The sequence below is a fragment of the Lathamus discolor genome, chromosome 1 (assembly GCF_037157495.1).
Source record: "Lathamus discolor isolate bLatDis1 chromosome 1, bLatDis1.hap1, whole genome shotgun sequence".
NCBI classification, from domain to species: Eukaryota; Metazoa; Chordata; class Aves; order Psittaciformes; family Psittacidae; genus Lathamus; species Lathamus discolor.
The window spans coordinates 104,935,639-104,954,528 of NC_088884.1; the positions used below are offsets into that span (position 1 = coordinate 104,935,639).

General features: G+C 37.1%; 1 protein-coding gene across 6 annotated transcripts in view; it reads right to left on the reverse strand.

Annotated features, from left to right (window-relative positions):
* PTPN13 (protein tyrosine phosphatase non-receptor type 13) overlaps nt 1–18,890 on the reverse strand; it is a 123,955-nt gene that overhangs the window by 79,497 nt on the left and 25,568 nt on the right. For 5 of the 6 annotated variants that reach the window (XM_065689048.1, XM_065689040.1, XM_065689035.1 and 2 more), the window contains 4 exons: nt 16,490–16,609; nt 8,447–8,616; nt 2,721–2,786; nt 450–635 (listed from right to left, as the gene is read on the reverse strand). In XM_065689048.1, the coding sequence (XP_065545120.1) occupies nt 450–635; nt 2,721–2,786; nt 8,447–8,616; nt 16,490–16,604 (537 nt within the window). In that variant the 5' untranslated portion in view covers nt 16,605–16,609. Of the gene's footprint in view, nt 1–449; nt 636–2,720; nt 2,787–8,446; nt 8,617–16,489; nt 16,627–18,890 lie in introns of all 6 variants that reach the window. The other variant, XM_065689015.1, reaches the window with a different exon arrangement.

Below are 18,890 nucleotides of genomic sequence, written 5' to 3' on the forward strand. Positions count from 1 at the left end.
GAACAGCAAGAGAACTGGCACACTGCCTAAAATGTACCTCTTCCGGTTAATAAACAACTCTCCAAAAGTCAAGCATAGCTTTAAAAAATAAAATTCACAGCAATCATTTCTGAAGCATTTCAAGTAGCAACAATTCTAAGGCTTGCCCAGAGTTCATAATGGTTTTTGTTCTCCCATTTTTCCCTACTTTACTTTCAATGAAGACAAACAGTTCACAAAATTACCTTCCTCAGAAACAGCAGTCATGAACACATATTCCAGGAGGAACTGTCAAGTGCACAAACTGTTACAGAGGGAGAAAAGGAATTCTCTCCTTTCAACACTCACCCTTATCAAAATTGCAATATCATAAAACAAGAGGAAGAATGACTGCAGAGTGACTCTGAATTAGCAGCTTTCCTCTCTTCCTGCTCATCTCTATTATTCTTCAAATGCTGACAGAGACTTACCCCAGACAGGCTTCCCAGAACCAGTCTGACCAACTGTTTCACGTATGAAAAAGAAGGGGCACAGTTACTGTTCCTTATGTGGGCGCTGCAAGCATCCAGAACAGTCCGCACAGATACACGGGCATAAATGACATCTTCACACATGCCGAGGAGTATGCTGTTGAGATGATCTCCAAGTTTGATAGGCTAGTGACAAACACAGGAGAGATAGGAGAACCAATTTTATCACTGACTTGTGGTATCCACAGAGACAAAAGATGTTCAGCATAGTAAAATAATTATGAGACTTTCTGCCTATGTTATCTGAATACCAGTTTGAAAGTCACCATCTAGGTGGTGAAAAAATAGCAGTTGTAGATCAGGATAGGCATTTATCATGTAGATTAGATTCCTACTCTACAACAAATTGGCTAAAATCAGCTGCCTGATCTGTAAGTTCAGGTCACTAATGCTTCCCTTTCTCAAGGACTTAATGACTGGCAGAAAGGTTCAGAGAAAATTTTCTCTGCTGTTTTTGAACATTCTGCAATTTTGTAACTGTCTCTGCTCATCTTCTACAGTTCCTCACCTCACCAATACTTTGCAGCAGCTGTGCTAACATTTCCAAAGTGCAGTGACATCATCAAACAGTACCAACCAAAAAAAAATAAGGAATAAACCAGCAAAGCCACTAGTTAAGGAAGCAAAGCTTCACAGTTGCAAGACAGCACCCATACAGTTAAGAATCATCTAGAATTAATTCTCCTCTACCCATTCAGCTAATCCAGCACACTATATGTGGAATATCACTCCTCAGGGTATGCAATAATGAGCAATAACACTTGTTCCCAGATGCCACAGGCACTTGGGACTTGAACTTTCTGATCTGCAACTCTCCCAAAGTGGGTGGTTACCCACAAAGTACAAGTATGGTTGTGTTTTTTGCATCACAGAGCACTTCAAACAAGTATTGTTGTGCTTTTGCATCACAGAGCGCTTCAAACCATTATACTCTGCCAATATTCCCTGTATTAGTACTCTTAAGCTGTACCATTAAAAAAAAAAAAAAATAAAAATAAGAGGGTTCTGGATGACCCCTGTTCAATTAACACAGGCATTTCCCGTCTTTTTGTTTAGAACTTTTAACCACTCATAAAAATCACTCTTGCATTCAACCACACTCCCAGAACAGAAGCAGCTCATTAGCCAACACAGACAGACAAATATGGAAAAAAACCCTTAAAGACAGGAAAATCTGAATGTGCAATCTAACAGTTAAAAGTAATGACGTATGCAGACTGTCCTTTTGCCACCACTAATGCCACTGGACAGAGGCAGCACATGAGACATCCCAAAGGTAAATTCTAGACTTCTACTCCCCTTTTCTTTCCAGGCATACCTCACCTCACTGTCTTTGGAAAAATATTGTTATATCAAAAGGTAGAGTACTCCTTCCCACACATAACACCAACTTGTGGGACTAAACTCAAATATGAAACAGAAACAGCTCCTTGAGCTGCACAATGCTCTGCCAAATGCCACAACTGCAAGTCCATCATGAAACACTTTTTTGGATGCATTTTATCTTATGTTCACTCTTCTGCATTGACTTCTGAATGTTTATTTGGGGGCAGGTAAAGAGCACCCAGGAAGATGATGAATCACATCATCTTCAGTCAGTTTTGTAAAGACAGCCTAGGAATTGTGCTGGGTGTGTGAAATAACCCCATTGAGCAATAACACTCAGCTCTAAGCAGTCTGCAGCTGTGTTAGATACATTGCTATAGATAGATAGCATTGACTGACAAGTCAATAGCAAGAGTCTACTCCCTCTTCCAAACAATTCATACCCATTCTTGGCTATTGTGTAACGTAAGTATCCGTATGTGCCAAGTTCAGACTCACAGAAACAGCAACATAGAGAACAAGTTGCTTTATTATTAGTAAAGTAACAATGTTATTTAAATAATTGTTTTTATATAAGCCTAAACCAAAACAAGTATTTTTCTCCTTTGTCAGCAGCTTCAACTGTTGTTTTTTACCTTGTGACACTACAGGAAAACTAGCCCAGATATATCTTCATGGAAACTAACAGAAAGGTAGTATCAGTGCCTTCCTCCTGCAAGATACCACCACCCTCACACACTCCACAGGAAAAAGTTCCAAGTACAGGAAAGAAATCTTCCTCTACAGTGTCTCATTATGACACCCTACATGTTAACTCAAATGTATAGTCAGTCAAACTATCAAGTCTGAAGTTGCAATATTAAACAAAATGAAAGCTAAACTTACCTGACTTTGAGGAACTTCATGGTCAGCTCCCCAGAAAAGTGCCATACCGAGAGAATAAATATGGACCTGTCATGAGGCACAAGACATCAGCTCATTGAACAGGACTGGAAATGCAAAGCAGAGCTTTAAAACAGAAAAACTAACAGCATCATTTTGTCTACATTGAGTCCTGGTATTTAAGCTCACTTGTCTTCCAAATTTTTTTTCTCCTTCGTCTACTGCCATGAAATAAATGCGCTGCATCTAACCAATGCCTCTGTCTTCTCTGTTCAGTTTTAAGCTTTCATCTCACTTTGAAGGCACAAGCACATGTAACCCCTTTTATCAGCCTGGTGTGGGGTACATATTCTATTGCTTTGTCCAAGGGTCTTTAAATTTTAATCTAAACTCAAAGCAGACCTTAGCAGGAATCAAAGAGCAGGCTACTACTGTCAAGAGATCCCTAAGACTTGGATCAAAGGAAAAAAAGGAATGAACATAAAAGCATCAACATATAAAGCAGTCACCATAACCTACTATTAACACTTTAAGATACATTAATCATTACATGTATAATTAATTATTAGTATCAGCATTAATGACATTAATATATCTTTAACATAATTAGCCCATGAGGACAGGGAATAAAACCTTTAAATACTGCAGAATTGAGAGCACAAACACATACTGCCCCTGTAGGTGACTGTGAAAACTGAACAGGTAAGCAAGTGCAGAAAAAAAGCAGTTTTTCTGTATGGTGTAAGTAACATACAGTAGCGATGATTCTTTCTACCAAGTTATTAGTAATATTTGTACTACTTAAATTTGTGCAACTTAAAGCAACAAGCTTATTAGATAATTGTGCAGGTGATGAACAGCAATTACAGGGGCAGCAATAAATTAAAAGCAATTTGCCTAAGTCAGCCTCTTTGCTAACTAAAAGCAAAAGATCTAACTTCAGTCCTAGAAATATATATTGGACAAGATCTGTCCAGACCTGGGTACTTCATATAGAGATTTTAAAAAATTAAGTGTAAATTGAGTATACAAATGTAATGGATAGTCCCAACAGAACTTGCAAAATTAGAAAAATAATTTTCTTTTTCACTTACTATAATACATAGAGTTGTTAAAAATCATACATCTAGGCATAGCTTAAGGTCCTACAAGAGAATTCATCTTTGTACTGAGAAGTCTTTTAGCCTACTCAAGACAACAAAATATATTCTCAAAGATCCAGAAAAAGGATGATGAACAAGTATTTTCCATTTTAGACCACTCCGTTTGAAAGACATTGTACCATTACTCCACCACACCAGGAATTAACCCCAAAACACAAGTACAATGTATTTTCATATTTCTGTTGTAAAACGGAAAAAAAACGTTTCCTTTTTATATATTTGGAAGAGAAGTACAGCTTTGTAACAGGGTAAGGAAGTAATTACTAAATACACTTAGAAGCAACATGTATTAAAGTTGCACTAGCAAATTCAATGTGCTTTATTATATAAAATTGGAATTCAACGTACTTTGAGAAGCACTCCAGTCCTAAACTTCTGCCACTTAAATCTTGTCAGATGGTCTCTGTCTAGCACAGCATATGAGTCAGAGCAGGACAGAAAGGTTCCCACCAGTATAAGGCAGTGATATACCAGATACTGCTGACACACAGTTACTCACACGTACGGTCCCGTTGACTGACAAACACTGAAACACAGCTGTATGCTAGACACAAATATGTAACCAGCACTGTGTACCCAACAAGGGCTCACTCATCCTTCAACCTCCTCTCCCAGAAAGAAAGTACTGGCCAAAGTAGGGTCTCTCTGTTCCATACAAAGAACAGAATAGGACAGAAGTCACAGACACTGTAACTCAAGGGTTCTCAGCTAATACAATCACCCCATTCAACCAGAAACATTATCTTTTAGATACTGAGAAAATTGTTCCACATCTGGTTGTGAAAAAAATCCAACATAACAATGAAAAACAAGAACACCCCTCCTCCCCCAAAAAAAAGCCCCCGAACTCCTCCTGTCCCCCAGAAATGCAAAAAAAGCAATTAAAAAGTCTTTTATCAAAATTATTAATTCTAATTAGAGAACTGGTCATGGTCCTAGGTTTGTCAGTATTCAAGAAGCATTTGGACAATACTCTTAAATGTATTTATTTAATTTTTTGATTTATGTCTGTGGAGTTTGGAGTTGGACTCTATGATCCTCATGGGTCCCTTTCAACTCAGGATACTCTGTCATTCTATGATTCTAAGCTTCAACATAATGGAAGATGTTTTCAACAACCAAGAAGTGCATCATCCTCACCAAAATATTACCATACAACCCTGCAAACCAGACCTCTAAACTGAAACATGCTACCTGTAAAAAGCTTTCAAAATAAAAGCATCTCTTAAAAAAAATCAAGCTTATTTTTCTATTTGATACTTTTAATATTTTCCACAGAATATCAAACATCAAATTAATTTCACAGAATGAATAAGATTGGAAAAGACCTTTAAGATCATCAAGTCCAACCTTTACACCAGGACTGCCAAACCCACCACTAAACAAAGTCACTGAAGGCCTCGTGTACACAGTTTTAGCTTTACATAGCTTTAGCACAGCGATTCCATCACTACCCTGGGCAGCCTGTTCCAATGCCTGACCACCTGTTCGGTTGAGAAGTTTTTCCTAAGACCCAACCTAAACCTCCCCTAGTACAGACTGAGGCTGCTTCCTCTTGTTCTATCTCATCTTTCACTATAATTTTATCTATGGTTTGCTTACTCTATTTCCAATAAGCTTGCAGCTACCTCAGATTATTTTATGTTCAAATTGACTGTGTGTCTAAGAATCAAAAGGGTATTAATTTACTATATCTTTTTCTATTACTTGAAAACACTGTTACTTTGTGTTAGCAAGTGAAGTCATGACTTCAAAAGACAAATGGCAACCCTGTCACTGTGTTACAAAGCGTTAAGAAACAAGATGTTTTCCTGCCTTCAGCAGCTTTCAGACATGGTCTGATTTCAGAATAACAATCAAAACAGAAAACAATGAAAATTTCCAGTACATGAGTTCAGTGAACTACAGCAAGTTGTGATAGGAAAAAGTTAAAAATTACCACAGTCAGCATGTGTGAAGCAAGATACAAGAAAGAAGAAACCAGCATACCAAGACAAATAACCAGTGTACCATCCAACACACAGTTTAATAGAAATGTAAAGGGAAAGTAAAAAAACCCCGATGCATACATAAGCTGCTTAGAAGCCCTATTAACTTTAACTAAGCAAGCCCTAATATGACAAAAGTTTTTGTACAAAGCTATGTTTCAGGTAGCTGTCTACTGCCGTTCAAGCAAGTAAGCAAATAAACCTAAAAGGACTGATATGTTTGAGGCATTTTGCACAGATTTATTAAGCAACGTAGTTCCCAGCCAGCGGATTATAGACCAGTGTTACAGATGCTCTGGTCTTTTTCCTGATGCATTATTAGAGATTAATTTTATACTAATTATTTGTACTGGTATATAGCATGGCCATGATGAAAAGAGTTCAATTCTGAATGGTACATTCATAAGAATAAAACCGGAGGGTCTCATATCAGCAAATGCAGGATGAGTAATTCTCAGATCCTATCTGGATATTATCTTCACTGCACCCAGACATGACTGCCACACTGGGAGAACAGCTGTGTGATTTTCCACAAGGCTTTAAACCAAGAACAAGAATGGTAGTAGCAAGTTTTCTTGAAATGTATTTTTACCATTCCAGGCTACCAGAACAGTTAATTTTCTCCACCAGTGTGTGCAAAACACACACAGAAAATCAAGTAGAGTTCAAACATAATACAGGTTAATTCATCTCAAACCCAAAGCCTTAAGCTTCAGCCTAATGCTAAAGCTGAATACCACAAGCTAAAGGGTTTTATTTAGTTTATACATGACTGTATGACTAATTTGCTTATGTAAAGCCAAAGCTTGTCTATTTCCACATCCAATTGTTTCCCAAAGAAAACAGTAACACAGTTGCTGCAGTCTAGAGTCTCAATCTTGTCATCAGCTCCCAGCAAGCAAGGTTATACTGTTATCAAGAAACAAAGTCATACAGCCACAATCAGCGAGGATCAATCAGCGTTGCCTATGTGCAGAATGCCAGTATTTGGTCACTGCCTATCGATATGCTCTGTGCTGGAGTTTACAGGCCACTGTGGCCCCCCTGAGTATTTCCTGCCTAAAGATTAAGAAATATCAGAGCATGGCTTTTAATAGTAACAGTTTTCTGTTTATTTCAAAAAGAAAAAAGTAACATACTGAATTAATACCGGCACGGAACAAAGAATGCAATCAGCTCTAACAAAGGTCATAACAATGTCAGTTCAAAACTTTTCTGGCATTTTAAAGGCTTGTTTTGTATATTAACTTCAGAGTTGGCACTAGAGGTAACATACTGTCTTCAACAGTGTTGTCTCTTGAAAGAGGATAAACAATTCCAACAGTATGACTAGAGTTTGGCAACTGAATCCTACACAACCGATCCAGAATTTGCATTGATGTCAATATTATTCTTATTTCTCTATTAAAATCCTCAACCGAGGCTGCTAATTGCTTATAGCTTTGTCATAGATAAAATTATATAAATATTTTATTGTATCATTAACTTTGACTAAATTGCAGGGCAAAAAGGATGCCTGAAAGGCTTGCAAGTGAGGGAACAGTGATTTTTGGTAGGAATTTGTTGATACAGTCCTAAAGAAAATTGTCTATATACAAGGCTTAGAGAAAAAAAGCTGCAAACATAAAAAATTCAACACAAGCCTCCCCCACTTTTCAATAGTCCTTGTGCACACAACAGCAATCAATGCCAATCCCAGTTTCCTCTGAAGTAAGAGTGTGTTGCTGTTCTTCCCAACTGCCAAATGTCATAATTGTTCCCAGATTACAACAGTGGTTGCGGCTAGCTTCCTTCCCTAAGGATTATTGATCCAGAGAAGCCAAAGACATGGAAATAGGGCTCAGTTTCTTTCTTACTCCCACACATTAAATATCTTTGACAAGGCCAAGGGAATGTTTTTTTTCTGGGGAAAGCATTACGGTTTGCAACAAATTATTGTTAGGAAAACATTTGAGAAGCTAGTCATTTTGACTAGGCATATCAATGACCTGGAGAAGATCACACAAACAAACCTTACCTCCCTCAACATCCAACCTTGGGGAAGAGTTAAAAAAGGAAGGTGGAAAGTAACTATTTTGCACACAACTGAGGAATAGTTAGGTTAATTAAAACAAACCTTTCCTTCCAAGATCAGTGTAGGAACACCCATTTTTTTAAGCCCTGGATTGTGCTTGAGAAATTCCCTTGCTTATCTCTCAGATGCATTTTGTGAGAAATATTTAAAAAAAAATATTAAATAAATGCTGTTGCTGTATTTTTTTAGAAAAAAAAAGGCAAAGTGTTGCTTATTAACTGATGGTTGGTTATTCTGTGCAGCTGTTGCCAACTACAGCTGTCAGTAGCACACATGTGACAGGGACCTACACACAGACACTTCTTCTTAAGCGCATATAATTATAATCACTATCCCACCTCTATAGAAAGAGCAGGAGGATCCCTGTTCCTCTCACAAAAGAAATCTAGAATTGCACATACAAATCAGGAAACACAGGGAGCCAAAAAGGACAGTTTAAAGCTACTTTGTGAAGGAATCAACAGCAATAGACAACTATTGTCTCCCAAGGAAGAGGTACTCTACCTTTTCAACATCTGACAAAGATGACAGAGAATGGTTTTGCAGAACCTCTGGTGCTGTAAATGCTCGCAGGTCTTGCTGGGAGACATTTTCATCTGTAAATGATACACTGCCAGATGGGAGCAACAGGAGAGACCATGGAGAAATGATAAATCCCAGAGCAGTAGGATCAGCTGTATTTGAAAAAAACAAATGAAATTAAAGCAACATTCCTTTATGTTCTTGCTTGACATTATTTTATTTGCTCAAAGGCATGTTTAATAACCAGTCTACAGATTATTAATCAAATAGATTCATGCTTGCTTTTCCACTTGTGGTGCTTCATAACCACAGCAACCACCTCAATTTTAATCACACTAAGGAGTAGCACCTATCTTTATTGACTATTCTTTGCTATTACCATACCAGCAAGGTGCTATAGTATTCACAAGCACTCCTGTCCTCAGGCTGTTTCATTTATATTACAGCTGACATATAAAATGATCACATTTCCTACCATACATGTCATTAAGGCTAACTCCATTCCTGTTGTAGGAATTAACTGCTTTACTAATATATCACTGGTGCAACAGCAATGATCTGAGGAAAGAAGACAAAGTTAGTAGAGACGGAAATTCTCAGAGTAGCTGACAGAACTGGACAAAAATTGGAAAAGTTCTGGGGCACAAAAGTATTTTTTCTGGCCCAAAAATGAAAAAAAAATATTTCAAAAGGGAGGAAGAAAAAAATAATTCTAGGCAGTGGTGAAAGTGGGCAAAGAATAAAACTAAAACATTACTAAGATTGCCCATTCAAATCCTGTTTATAACACTTGAAAACAGCAAAACTAGCACTGAAATCAGTCAACCAAAAGTGACAGAAAATTTCCGACACACAAATACACAATCTGCCAGCTGCGGTTTTGATGTCTGATAACACTGCTGTCAAGCTGGCCACAGACCTCCTAAAAAAAAAAAAAAAATAAAATAAGGGTAGGAGGAGAGGAAGGAGGAAACACAGGCCACATGGGCAGGGGAAAGTGTTAATCCCAAAAACCAAGCTTGAAAGTAAAAGTTAACTAAGGCAGGAAAAAGAAAGACCATTTCCTTGAGTCAAAATATTTTTTTCTACCCCTCAAAACAGTAAATCAGCTCAGTTTCACTGAAGGAGGCATAAGCTTTTGTCTATGTAGAAATAGAAGTTAACTGTTAATTTTCTACAAGCGAAGAGCAGCTGGTCTGTTTTCTGCTACATGATATATCAAAGTGTTGAGGAAACACACATTTAAAGACAAGTATTTCTTTTTCCTCTACGCAGTAAGCAACAACAGCAACAATAATTATTTCTTCTTTCAGCTCCACCGCTAACAAAATTTTCCACTCTCCTATCAGCTCAAGATGTTCCTACAGTTCTGGTTCCTAGCTTGGTCAATTATCTTGTAATCTAGAATATTTCTGATCTCCTACGAAATGTATTAAATTACTGCTTGCAGGTATCAGATGTAAAAGGATCTACCAAGTAAGTCCTTCAATTTCTCAACTCCCCTTCCTCCAAGAGAAGCTAAGAAATTGCTTTTAAGCTTTCTATATTCTGTGATGCCAAAGCAAAACCATATTAATAGTTTGGTAGTACAATTATCCAGAAAAACATTCCCAACTTGCAGATCCTGAAGCTCTTAAAGTTTCCCCTCCTACCAACATGTGCAAGAGAAACCACTCAGTAGAGAGCCCAATAATTAATTTTACAGTCCAAGACTAACATACACAATTTTCTGAATACACCTTGAATTGCTATGCAGAATTTTGCTTTAAAAAGGAAAAGAGACCATGAAGGGCAACATACATTCTAGAAATGGAAACACCCTACAGAGTGTACTCAAGTAGCTATTTCAAGCTGTTTAATCACCTGAGAACAAAAGCAGTTTGTTACAGTTTTTCTAATGGATTTTAAAATGCCAGTGTGTTTTCCAGAAAGCCAGTATGACAAGCTTAGGATTCACAGTACAGAACTGGTTTCCCCCTGCTCTGCTTTTTATAATATACAAGAGAGGCTCAGTCTCTTTGGCTTCTTGAAATGTGTTTCATTGATCTGGTTTTCTCCTATTGGTCCATAAGGAATTAGTAATTGATGGATGGTATCTCTGATCATCTGGGGTAAACCAATTTAAGCTCTCACAAAGAACTGCTGAGCTCCCCATGGAAACCAGAGTTCTTTGTCATACATGTATATATTTTAAAAAGCCCCAACCCCCCAAAACCACCCTAAAAAACACCTAATACATGAAGTCATACACAGCAGTATCTCTATTATACACGGAAGACAAGATCTACGGTGTTTTTTTCTATTCTATTTCAGTAAGTAAAACTGAAAGACACGTTAAACTGTGGATGTCAATATAAGCTAAACTAAATAAAACATGGCTCAACAAATGAGTCGTACAAGTTTCTTTATACTTCTAGACCTCCACCAGTGTAACTTCAAATACTTCCAATTACTGAATTTATCAAGGTGGTTTGATTTTATTTTTTATAAATGCACTAACATCGTATAGATTTGGTCAAGAAAAGAATTCTAAATTTCATGCTGACATTAATTACCAAGCCGTACACTGCAGTACACTTTTTCTCTCCTCCCAACAGCAATACAATCGACTCCTAGCTACAGAAAGATTTAAGTCTGGAATCACTCTCTTTAATGGCCATGGCAAAAATAACTGCTTGATACAGCAGTGAAAATAATCAATCATGTTCAAGATCATGGTGTCACCAGGAAGTGTAGCAAGACACCTGGCATGAGGCAAATGACATTACCTTCTCTTAGCTTAGCCAACTTCAAAACCAAAGAGTTTAGAAATCTCATATTGTGAAATAGCTATGAAATATGTGAACTTAAAAATAAGATGAGCTGATAAAAACTCCTCCAGCAAGACCTTTAAATGGAATATATGGTGAAAGTAGTGAAAACTGACATCAACTGAATTAAATAAAATTTAATTAAGAATGCAAACAGCATTATCAGTTCCTCCCATCCTCAAGAAATTCAATTTTGCACTATATCTCTAACCCCACTTCCTCAAACAAAACAAAACAACTACTGTTCGCTGTTGTGGCAGTTAAGTTCAGATACCAAACAAAACAAATGTGAAGATGGGAAGACCATTCCTATTATATGTGCATAAGAAAATATTACACTATATAGCAAAGCATTTTTAGAAAGACCACCTTAGTTGGCCATCAACTTCCAAAAATAACCCTGTTAGTAACTACTGGATTATTTACTCATTCTGTGTCTATAGACCACTGACACAAAAAAATAAATATTTTAAATTATATCTGCTTAAAAGCCCAAAATCAAGAACCTTCAAGTAATAAGAAGGGTTTATCATTAAGTTAATGTTTTATATGACAAAGACTTTAAATACATATGAACTTTTCATATTCTGAAAGATACTACAGAAACAATGAGACTGAAACACAATTTAGTTTTAAGAACAGTAAAAAACCCACCACATTTACCTGACATCTTACCAATATTAATTTAAAAAAAACTTTGGAACACACATTTGTCCCTTACAGATATAGAAGCTGAATTTATTTATCCACATACAGTATTTCTGTCCACAATCTTCATGATCTGAAGCCATGTACAATGGATGAGTTTAACTGTAAATTTAGAAAAAGGGCTGATTTTGCCAAGCTCATTTTGTTGACGTTTTCTTAGCTTCCTCTTTTAGTAGCTTTTAACTAATATAGCAGATCATATTGCCTACATTACAACTTGGGGAATCTGATCTACTGTTACAAAGGATGAGAATAAAGTAACTCGTTCTCCATTTCCTTCCTTAAGGCATGTGTCACAAACCAAAATAACTGTCTCTAAGCTCCTACTATGCAGATTTAACCTAAGAAAAGAGAGTATCAAAGATGCAATGAATCAAATAGCCAGGGATCATAAGGAAGCAACATAAACTAGTCTGCAATCATAATAATCATGTCATCTTCTGTTCAGGCTTTCAGAAGAATTTACAAGAGCAGTAAGGGAAATGTATTAGGGGGAAATGAAAAAAAAAAAAAAAAAAAAACCAAACAACCAACCAAAACAAAACAAAAGAGATTAAAGCACTGGAATTCAGAATGTGGCTCCTGGCCAATTTTTCTATCCAGTAGGTTTTGAACTGCACTAGTGCTGCCAGCCTTCCCAGTTAACTCCAGAACTATGCAACTTGGTAACAAAACACTTGTGAGACCACAGTTTTATCAAGCAGCGCCAAGACAGAGATAATGTACTCTTACTTAAAGTGAGACAGTGAACTGTTTTGAATGCAATAAAACCTGAAATAATCTTTAACTACGTCTGCCAAACAAATGAAAGACTTATGAAACAGTCTTTTACATGATTTAACAGGATACAAGTAGCCAAAGATGAAAAAAATAGCCCACTACATTATAAGAGACAGTAAGTTCAGGTAGAAATCTAAAATGGATACATTTTACAATATCAATGGCAGGTAACTTTGAATTCCCAGACTATATAGAATACAATTCAAGCTCCTTCACTTTTGTTTTCTCTCTGAAGCCACAGCCATTAGCAAAAAAAGTCGTAAGTGATGTAAATTTCATTCCATGACACAAAATAAGTACCTTAAAAAGAGTACAGAACAATTCAAATAAAAATAAAAGCCAAACAACTCACGTCAAAAAACCCACACCCAAACAAAATCAGAAAAACCACATCAAGACCCACAAAAGCCTGATCTCTTTCCTTCTCAGCTATCAAAAGCTCAAATGTTACCAGAAGGTGAAAAAAAAAAAAAAAAAAAAAAATCGTTCCTCAACAGTTACTGGTAAAGGGAAAAAAACAATTATTTAATAGCTGACAGAAAGGAGTGGCTGGAAAGTGAGGTGGATTCTACCTCCTCCCCCCCCGCCCCTTATTGTGTTTTCTGTCTTGTCAATTGAAATCGGCATTTCCCTCTGCACCTCAACTAGGTCTACAACTACTCAAGACTCAGCACTAGTGCCCATCAGCACATTTCACACTCTGCCTTCCTTTGCTTCATTATACTTACCCAAGCTAAGCAGATACAATGCTATGACTGTCAACAAGATATGCAGGTCCCCCCCAAAACACAATTGTCCTTCACATCCACTTTCAGATGTTAACACCTTTTTTTACATAAATAATTCCTCATATACAAATTTGCAAGACAGTCAATTTGTAAAGTGTCTCTTTTTTTGCGCAACCTACTTTTTTATTAACAGACATTTTCCTCTTCTCTTTCCCCACCGCGCTTAAACACGCCTTGAAACAGAAGGTCCAGTTATTTTCAGAATCCGCAATACATGCTTTAGCATTAGGAGAGGCCTAAGCATCAAATGAAGTCTTTATCACTCTCAGTTTTGATAAACCTTTACCAGTTAAACCTACCAAATGAGAGGGACACCTGGCTTGTAATTTGCAGCAGCAGAGAGCACACTTAAATGCTTCTTACATGCTCACATTTGAGATATTTAACTTCAAAGACCTGTTCCTTTGACCTCATGGAGTACTGAGTACATGATACAGCATGTCTAAAACAGCTGATACACCCTCTCAACAACAAAATAGTTATTGCAGATAATTAAACAGATGTAAGAGAAGGGCAGGTCTGGTATCGGCCTTTTCAAATCTCCAGATTAATCTCAACATCACTAGTCCAACTGATGTCAGATCTGCAACCGAGTGCTAGATTTTCTTTCTCCACATTTAACAGCTTACAATATGCTGACAAGACAGCTACCAGAGTTGATCTTCTAAATCAGTGATACGCAACTGGGCATTTCAAGCTAATCTTTCACTGCTTGTAACAACTGAAATCAGTTTGTAAAGTGTTTTTGGAGAATTCAACACCTGTTAGAACTGCAAATACAAATAGGTATAAAATTATGCCCATTTCTGCACCAGTCACTGAGATAGACATGGTATGGTATGTGATTAACCGTGTAAGACATGGATTTTCATTATGTGCTTCATTTATTCACTGCTGCATAAGAAAATATACTCACTAAAACACATGCAGTATTTTATAGATCAAGAAGTCATTAAATCTGTAAAAGAAGGATTGGTTTGGGGCATTTTTGCCTGTTCTCCTGAAACTAGTTTAAGTAGCAAATTAATTGAAGAATATGTTCTCAGTCGATGGGAGTACTAGCAAGGATATTCAACTTCAAATAGACTGTCAAAACTCTTCCATGATTAAAATAAATAAATAAATGGTTACTTGGGCTGGCATTTCCTTTAAGTGTGTGTGGTTGCAAGGCTGGTGCAGGGAGACCGGCAACAGACAGCAATTTAAGAGCTGATAGTTTCTATGTCCTTTTTATCCCCCCCATTTCAAAACAGCTGGACAACAGACTGTTGAACAATATGCCTTATTTTTTTAAAAGAAATTTAATATAGAAAACAGTCAAAACTTAGATTTTGTTACAGGACAACATGTTCATGGACTCCAGAGCGAGGAAGAGCATCTATAAGACTAGTCAAAGCCAAATACGCTATGGACTTGCAGGAGCTAAAAGCTTGCCTCATAGATCTCTGCCAAGAAGCAATTGGTCAGTTCTGAAAAATTTTGGAAACTTACCCTCTGGCACAAAATAGTTCTTCCATGATGTATGCTAGGTCTGAAATTTGACCAAGGAAAACAGATTTCTCTAGGACACCTGTTCATTACAAGTCCTCCACAAATAAAGAACAAAATTGAGTCAGACAACCCTACAAGAACCTCTGCATTCCCTTTTCCTGCATCTCTGCAATGCATCTTTACAAGCCAGCACAGAAATTGATATTCAAGATGACAAAAAAAGTTTCTAGATTGTTTCCTTTGGAAAGCCAAATCTTCATTAAAGACTATTTGGTTATCCTAATCTTGATGGGAGAAATTATATTGCCTTTGTCAGCCTTAGCTATATAGTAAACCTCTTTCATTTGGTGTCTCTTTAAGTGCATTTTACCACCGGGCTATATCCCAGGTTAATTAATAGCATGAAACTAAAAACAGTTTGCAGAAATAACAGAAAAACAACTCAATAAAACAGCTTCACCTCCAAGAAGAGACAGATTCTTGTGGCACTGATTTTATATGAATTTGTATTTTGGTCTTCACTGATAGGAAGGCAAGACCAGAAGCTTCTGCCACCTTAGCTAGTCTTCGCTGACAAACACATTAAAAGCACATACCAGAAGCCCTAGGGCAGATTTCCAGCTTGTGCTCTCATCTTTCAGTACTTGTCCCTCTGAAGGAAGTCTGTGTTCTCATTATCAACGCCTGCATGTAGCTTTCAGACTCATTACGGTAACTCTTTTCTGCACTGCTCTCATGTCAAGAAAGGGTCAGCTCTTATTTTCAGTGGAGACTTCATTCTCAAAAAGAATTTTGACCTAGGACAATGTCTTAAGTGGTTTCGCTCTATATACTTGTGATCTTTCAGGTAGATTTCAAGATGGAGCTCAATGTGTTGATTCTTCTAAAGTGTACAAGAGGAAAGCTCTAATCATTCAAGATCTCTCTTTAGTCAAGGTCTCACTTGGTCTCAACAGCCTGTCCTCTTTAAGAAAAAACAAACAAACAAACAAAAATCATTCCTCTGATTCTCTCTGCAATGAGAAAGAGAGAGGAAATAAGATACCAGCTTTCCCTTTCTTGCAATACAAGAAACAGAGGGACAGGACAGTTAGTCAAATTGCAACAATAAACTCAGCATTCCTAATAAGGAACACTCCTCACACGCATGGGCTGTGAGGTTGCTGGTAAGGGGGAAAAGGAAAATTTGTCTGTGATATCAAAACTACCCATAATTTGCCTGCCAAAAAAATATTTCAGAGAACTTGATATAATTTCCTATTTATAATGCTAAGCCAAGTTTGATCAGAAATTAAATGCTGTGTGACAGTTTCTGCTCACATCTCCCTTTGGAATCCCTTTGGAATCTTTATGAAGTATCCAACCAAGAACACTTTCAGAGTTGCGAAGGTACAAGACAGATGAAAATGTTTCCAGTTCTGTATATATCAGTCTTTAAAAATGCTTACCTTTTCTGAATAGTTCTTGAAGGCTCTCTGCACTTTGATTCAAAATTGCCCATACTTCCTCCTCTTGCAATGGCCCTCCCCGAACCTCCAGAGCCTCTGCCAGTGACACATGCATGTTACCTGGGAAATGAGACAGACTGATTTAAGAGTTATTTTGTCCTTGCATGCAGTACTCAAGTAGTAATAACCCGTGTTCAACTTTCAGTCACAAAAAAAAAATTCTAACATTAAAAGAAACCATCAAATATAAATACTACAAAACAGTCACTGTGGCAATAAAGAACTTTGAGCACCTGCAACTATGAAGAAGAAAAATTTAGGTTAAAACAACAATGATCCATATTAATATTGTAGGGTACTAAGGAATCAACTCAACAAGGTTGCACGCTATGGGTAAGAGTTTGCTCTGTTGAAAAAAAAAAAAAATCCCAGAATGATCAGTAGTTACAGGTTATTAACATAAATCAGCTATTAACATTATTTTGACAGGCTTAAATCAAGCTGCTGTTAGGAAAGGAAGCTGCTCTTCCAATACATTTTCAAGGGGCTGTTTATACTGCCTTACAACCAAACAGGCAAGCAAGCAAGCTAGCTGTGGAACTGATAGCTATCTCCTTTGTTCAGCTTCTTCATACATTTACGAAAGCTAAGTAAAACGGTTAGCTGCACTCTACGTATTGCATCACCAGAAAACAAATACAGATTTCTTTCCCAAGCTAAAAGAGGTCAGGCCTTAGCATTTTTTCAATGACTTAAAGCATTTTCACCATATCACAATATGACATTCAACTGCCCAAAACCATTTCGAAAACTGAAGAACGCATCCCTAAATATTCTGAGAAAGTCAAAGCTTCATCATTTCGGTAAGCTCAGGACCTAATGCATCATGTGTCTGCTTAATTACTCCAGCTGTCTAAACACACTAAATGTTCTGAGATTGAGCATTTCCACTAATTTATATTTCTGACTGAGATGCAGATGCAACTGCTTCTCTCTCTTCTTCTCTCTAAAGCCCAGAGAATAAACTCTTGAGACAGTGAGCTGCAGCAAGAGCCCAAGGTATACTTTCAATCATCAGTGACAAGTTTGTTAGGTCTAAAAGGCCCCCAAATTGTTGCTGAAAATGAAAACCACAGTTCCACAAGCAATGCATACTGGCCTAAGGTCAGTAAACGATACCAACAGCTTTAGATGACCCAACAGCACTGCTGGAAGTTCCTTCCGCTTCCTCTCAATCAGCTATCTGGAGCCTCCCCATCAGCATACAAACCTGGCTCAGATGTCACTGTCACTCATGGCTATTAATCTAACAATCTGCAAGCAGGACAGGCTGACTAGTTGTATTTAATTTCCAAACTGTCTAGGCAGTTTCATGCCTTCCATGTTTTTTTACTTTCAGATAACCAGGCTCATACCCATACAATGGCAATACAAAAGCCTGAATATTCTGCAACTTCTAGCTGAAAACATGGGCTTTGAAGATAGTTGTTGAAGTACTACCCAGAGCCTTTTCAGCTGGAATTCTACACTACACTATAAAAAATTACATGCTATTGGCTGCATTACAGACAACTTATTTTTCCTTACTTAATAGCATGACAATTTTTGCTATTCAATTATTCTGCATATTTACTAAGCCAGATACATTTTCAACAATTAATGCTCAAAAGTCAAAAGATAATGGAAGTAAAAACAGATCCATACCACATTCAAAAGAAAGATGAAATCTGAATCCCCAAAGACAAAAATAAATACACCATTCAAAATGGAAAGCTAGGGACTTGCTACAGACACGTAATAAATTGATGAAAAGACAGAGATAAACATTTTTCTAGTCAGTATGAGATTCACATACACCTGGCACAGTGTTGGATCTATAATCCATAACAGGGAATTTTCTGGGTTCCTTGTACTGTCTCAAATTTCAGTATGTACACCTAGAATCAAACTGGATTATTCAGAATAAGAGATTTCATCTTCACCTAGGGCCTAAAAATGTATGATCTGAAAATGAAAACTTTTTGTGTGAAACATTCTAAAGAAAGTATGCTGAGCACACCACCACTACCGAAAATCCCTCTTCAAAATCCTCAGCTGCTCCCCTTTTGTCCATCCTGCAGAATCATGATTCTTTTTAACTATAATTAATAGCGTGGACTGTTCTGTAGCAGATATAAGATGATTCCCTATTTAACATCACTCCAGAGACCATAAGCATGTCTGCTCAAACTCCCAAACATGCTACATAAACAGTAAAAGAATTCCACAGAAAACACACTTCTTGATCACAGTAACAAGCATATGCATATCTACCCAGACATGCAGACATCAGCTGTAGCAGTGTAAGCAGTAAGAGCTGTTTGAATATCACAGATAGCAGTAGCTTGACAAATAAAAACAA